This window comes from Phalaenopsis equestris, unplaced genomic scaffold, assembly GCF_001263595.1.
Source record: "Phalaenopsis equestris unplaced genomic scaffold, ASM126359v1 Scaffold219553, whole genome shotgun sequence".
Classification (NCBI taxonomy): domain Eukaryota; kingdom Viridiplantae; phylum Streptophyta; class Magnoliopsida; order Asparagales; family Orchidaceae; genus Phalaenopsis; species Phalaenopsis equestris.
This window is the reverse complement of record NW_018237906.1, coordinates 88,052-94,002: the sequence shown is the minus strand read 5'-3', so window position 1 is coordinate 94,002 and position 5,951 is coordinate 88,052. Positions and strand designations below refer to the sequence as shown.

Genomic DNA, 5,951 nt, shown 5'->3' with positions numbered 1-5,951 from the left:
TTGCAAATATGACCACCCTGGAGATGTTACTAAGAAAGTTGGTGACTCTAGGACCTGGATCCAGATGCTCAACGGAAGAGAAGACATTGAAAAGTTTCTTATTTGGGAGCTTGGTCATGGAGAAATAAACTTCTATAAGGACAAATGGTGCTCTACTGATCACTTGGAACCATTGCAACAGGATAAAGAGGAAGATCTACTTGTTAAATACTGTTGGAGTGTAAATGAGTGGTTTGAGGATGCTTTGAACACCATTCTGAAGGAATCTTCTGCTGATAACATTTCTAAAATTCATTTTGTTAGAAGTAAAAAAAGACCAGATTCATCTCATTAAAAGGACCAGCTTTAGCCTTTCTAAGGATATCCAGAATATAATTTTTAGAGGGGATAACTACCAGTGGAATATTTTTACTTGCAAAAACTTCTTAACTCCTTCTACGCTGATAAATGATTTGATTCCAACTGATGACATTCTAAAATTGAAAGGTTTGAAAGGCCCATCAAGATGTCACCTCTGCAAGAATGATCAAGAATCAAGTGACCACCTTTTCTTTAGTTGCAGATTTGCTAGGGATGTTTGGAAAAATTTGACCTCTAAATTTAACCTCAACCTGATCAATGTTGGCTGGGGAAACATCAAAGATAACTTAAAAGACTGACAGAAAATAAACCTTATGTCTCTTCCCTTCATTGTTGCCTGGTTTCTGTAGAATGCCAGGAACAAGGTAAAGCATGAGGACATGGGGATTAACCCTGATTTTGTGGTGTCTAACTGTCAGGCTTACCTCCAAAAGCTGATTATCTAGAAGAAGTTCCCTAAGATTTTGAAGAATCTGCCTAATATAGAAATGAAACAGCTTAAAGTTATAAAGGTTAAATGGGATAAGCCCCCTTATCCTTTCATCAAAATAAACACTGATGGAAGTTTCACTAAAAAGAAAGCAGGCATTGGAGGAATATTTAGAGACCACATTGGCAAAGCCTTGCTGTATTTCAAGGCCCACTACACTGCTGCTGATGCTCTGGAAACTGAAGTTATTGCTCTTTACTGGGCACTCAAATTTTCCCCTTCAACTATTATTACAAGGGGTAATGAATTGGATTATTGTTGAAGTGGACTCTTCCCTACTGGTGGATCTGATCACTGAAAATATTTCCCCCCCTTGGCACATTATCTAGTGGATGCACAAGATAAAGAAGCTTATTAGTGAAATTAAGCTACAATTCTCCTTTGTTTATAGGGAAGCTAACAGGCCTGCAAATTTTCTGGCCTTGGAGGGTTCTAATTCAAATCATGCTGAGGTCTCCACTTCCCCTCCCCTCCCCCTTCAACTATTATTACAAGGGGTAATGAATTGGATTATTGTTGAAGTGGACTCTTCCCTACTGGTGGATCTGATCACTGAAAATATTTCCCCCCCTTGGCACATTATCTAGTGGATGCACAAGATAAAGAAGCTTATTAGTGAAATTAAGCTACAATTCTCCTTTGTTTATAGGGAAGCTAACAGGCCTGCAAATTTTCTGGCCTTGGAGGGCTCTAATTCAAATCATGCTGAGGTCTCCACTTCCCCTCCCCTCCCCCTTCAACTATTATTACAAGGAGATAAACTTCATATACCTTATCTCCGACTGCAGACCTGATGCCTGGATCTTCCTCATTGCTATTTGGACTCCTGTCACTCCTATACATTTGCTGAGCTCATTTTTCTGTTGTTGTCAGCCTGCTCGGGTTTTTTGGAATTATATTGTAATTATATATGCGTATATATATACACACACACACACACACACACACACTGTTTTCTCCCAGTGCATGAGTAGATGTTGTTAATCCCTTCATGTTAATAAGTAGAGGGGTTACAGAAAATGGGGATTAGTGGAGCCCCAACTAACTACCTAAAACACCTATGGGGTCCTTTAACCAAATACAACTCCACTCAAAACATAAAATACCAAATCCACCTCCAAGGAAAATAAAAAGCACCAGTGAACCCATAAGTACAAGTATACCAAGCCCTAAGTCAGACTTAATTAAAGCAAAAGGAATTGAAGCAGTAGAAGCAAGTTCTAAATTCAGGAGGGCAGCAACAAACTCATGTCAAACCACAAATCAGTATTAACAATCTAAATGTTGTTCTGACTAGCAATTCTTAGGTGGGGAAGGTTAATTCTATCCCCATGAAGTAATAAGAGAAGTTGGGAAGGATGGATAGTAGCCACAATTGTGTTGTTGTAGCTGAGACCATATCTTGCAAGCCAATTGGCAGGTTGGTTGCCCTCCCCAACAATAAAAGTGAAATTCACTTGGAGGTGTGAAGAAAGCCTTTTGATAATGTGCATCCAGTAAGAGTGATTCTAGGGGTGGATATCCTCATTTCTTAATAGTTTGATGGCCACAGTTGAGTCCACCTCAATCCAGAGGTTATTCCAACCAACCTTAGTTGCAATAATAATTGCCCAGTAGACAGCAATAATTTCATTTTCAATTGCATCAGCAGCCAAGACCGGAGTATGAAAATATAGGAGGCAGTGTCCAAGGTGATTTCTGAAAATACCACCTACACCAGCCCCCAGCTCAGAGAAGCTTTCATCAGAGTTGATCTTGATAGTGTTTTCCTTAGGAGGGGTCCAGAAGACTTTATTGATTTGGTTAGAAGTTTCCTTGCTATCCAAATAGAATTTGGAGATATTTGGGAATCTTTTATATTTGATCGGCTTGTGAATGTAATATATAATATTCCTAACCACTTTTTCAGCATTGTAAACCTTCCCTTCAAATTTGGCACCATTTCTATTCAACCAAACAAACCATGCTACAATGAAAGGTATAGTGCCACAATTAATTTGATGCCAGCTCTGCAAACAATTAATGATTTTATCTCAAGTGAGATGAAAGGTTTCAATATCCACGTAATGCATCAGTAGGTTCCAAACTTTATGGGCAAAGTTACATTCAAAGAACAGGTGAGTGATAGATTCTTCCTCTTGAAGACACAGCCCACATCTAAAAGGCCCTCTCAAACCTTTCAACTTGAGTATGTCATCAGTAGGGAGAAACTGTTTAAGAATCCTCCAGCTAAAAAAGTCTATAGAAGGAGATAGAGATTTATTCCAGACAATGTCCCCCCAAGAAATCTGCTCCCATTTATAAATTTTGGAGTTTATAGCTTTAATGAGGCTTTGAGTAGAGTAGATCTGCCAAATAGGTTTGTCTATCTTATTTCTGTCAAAATGTATGGTGGCAATTCTTTTGACTGAATGTTCCTGCAAAATAGTAAAAAGTTTTGGGATGGACCAACTGTTGCCTTCCCAGTAGTCAGCAACTTTGAGATTAAGATTAGGGGAGGTGAGAGGAATCAACCAATCTTTAAGGCACCAATGATCTAACCAAAAGCTGATATTGCCCTTACCCAAGTCCAAAAGAAAAGATCTTCAGCAATATGTCTGATCTTGAGCATCTTCACCCATACTTTAGAATCACCAGTCTTTCTGCCCACCAGTGTAGGATGCTGGTCTTTATAGTATTTACCCCACATAAATTTTGCCCAGAGAGAGGACTGAGATCTAAATTTAATCCACATCTTACACAGGTTGATTTGTAACAGTTGGTTTAGACCCTTAAGACCATCGCCCCCAGCCAATTGAGGAGTATCCACCTTTAGCTAAGAAGCCCAATCCATTTGTTGTCTTTGACCAGCCCAAAGGAATTTGTTAAAGGCTCTCTCCATCTAAATTTGAGTGTTTTTCTTCATAGCAGACATATGTAGGATGTAGGAAGGGAAAGTTGTTAAAATGCTCTTCAGCTAAGTAATTCTCCCACCATTATAGAGGAAAGATTGGGTCCAGCCAGAGAGGAAGGAGGAGATCTTATTGAGGACTTCTTCAAATTGAATATGTTTGGTTCTTCCAGTTAGCAATGTAACTCCAAGATACTTGATGGGAAGCTGAGTATAAGAAAACCCTGTGTAAGCAGTGGCCCATTGCTTACAATTGGAGGAGGCTTTCTTATTAAAGATCAGTTGGCATTTATCAACATTAAATTGCATCCCTGAGTGCAGTTGGAACTTTTTTAGACTTTGGAAAACTTTCTTCACTGCATTCTTATGAGCACTTGAAAAAACCATAATACCATCAGCATAGAAAAGGTGGGAAATTGGAATATTAGAGCTATGATGGTATCTGGAATAGTTTTGAGGTAGGAGAGCAGCATCAATCATTCTAGATAAGTAGTATATGGCTAAGATGAAGATGGTGGGGAATAAAGGGTCTCCTTGCTTCAAACCTCTGGTGGCAGTAAAAGATCCCCAGGTTCTCCCATTGAGGAGGATTGAGTGGGCATTGTTGTTTAACTGTATGTGAATAAGTTGGCAAAAGGAAGTATGAAATCCCCTAGCAGTGAGTATCTCCAATATAAAATCCCAGCTAATTGTGTCATAAGCCTTCTTCATGTCCAGTTTATAGATCAGATTGCCCCCTCTACAAGGTTTATTCAGATCATGCAGAAGTTCATGTGTCAGTAGAGCATTATCAATGATAGACCTGCCCTTCACAAAGGCAGTCTGATTGGGTTTAATTGAACAACATGGCGGGGTTTCAATCTACGCATAATGATTTTACTATTTTTTTTGCTGAGGATAGTAGTAAGGCAAATAGGTCTGAAGTGATCCCAAGTGTTTTGCATTTTTGTTTTAGGAATAAGAACATAAGTGGAATCCTTGAAGTAGCAAGGAAGGTTGTTACCTTGAAAGAAGCTAACCACTGCAGCAATAACATCAGCTTTAATAGTATCCCAAGATTTTTTATAAAAATCTGCAACGTAACCATCAGGGGCAGCTACCTTAGAGCTGTCAATAGAGCTACTGGCCTCCCAAATTTCCTTTGTTGTATGGGGATCAATGAGATTGAGGTTATTTGTACAACTCAGCTCATCAGAGAAGTAATGAGTCTCAATGGGAAGCCTGGTATTCTGCACTTTATTGAACAATTTTTTAAAATAATTATTAGCATCATCAGTAATGGAAATATTATCATGGAGCCAAACTCCATCTTAATTCTGTATGGTATGAATAGTGTTACATTTCCTTTTGTATTTGATATAAGCATGGTAAAACTTGGTATTTCTTTCCCCATCAGTGAAGATGTTCATAGCTGGCTTCTGTTTCAGAAATTGGTCCTGATACTCAATGGCATTGAGCAAGATGTTGTGTGCACTGAGTAGTTCCTCCTCCCCCACAAAGCCTTGTTGTGCCTCCTGTTCAACTTTTGTGACATTTATTTCAGCACCAGTCACCTTAGTGAAAACATTTCCAAAAGCTTCCCAATTCCATTTCTGTAAGGCCTTTCCAGTTTTGATTTGAAGTAAGCTAAGCTTCACCAAAGGGTCAGGGTGTGAGATGTCAAACCAATGTTCAAAAATAATTTTTGGGAAAAGAGGATGGGAGGACCACATGTTAAGATATCTAAAAGGAGAAGGTGTGGGAGGTAATTGAAAAGATGTGATGCTTATAAGGAGAGGCCTATGGTCAGAGCCTGCAAGGCTAAGGTGAGTGACAAAAGTGAGCATAAATTGAGATTGCCAGTAGTCATTCACAAGAAATCTGTCCAGTTTTCCCCACAAATGACCCCTTTTCCAGGTAAACTCAGGGCCCTTAAAGCCCAATTCAAAAAGCCCAGCACTGCTGATGCTATCACAGAAGGTGGACATTTTAGCTTTATTGAGGGGTCTGCCACCAGATTTTTCTGCAAAAGAGGCAATACAGTTAAACTCCCCCCCACCAACCAGGGAGAATTCATCTGCTGACTGATCTTATGGAGACAATGCCACAGCTCCATTCTGTCTGCCTTAATACAACTTGCATATACTAAGGGTGCAAAACCTCTATGGTCATTAATAAAAAAGGATAAGTGAACAAATTGTTGGTGATTAACCAAAATGTTCCATCTTATTT

At 39.2% G+C, this 5,951-nt stretch overlaps 1 protein-coding gene across 1 annotated transcript; it reads right to left on the bottom strand.

Annotated features, from left to right (window-relative positions):
- Positions 1 to 3,806: 3,806 nt before the first annotated feature.
- Positions 3,807 to 5,707, bottom strand: LOC110037444. Its single transcript, XM_020742094.1, has 3 exons — positions 5,080 to 5,707; positions 4,760 to 4,974; positions 3,807 to 4,547 (listed from the first exon to the last, which is right to left on the bottom strand). Exons 1-3 carry the CDS (start codon positions 5,705 to 5,707, stop codon positions 3,807 to 3,809), a joined length of 1,584 nt encoding a protein of 527 aa, XP_020597753.1.
- Positions 5,708 to 5,951: the final 244 nt, after the last annotated feature.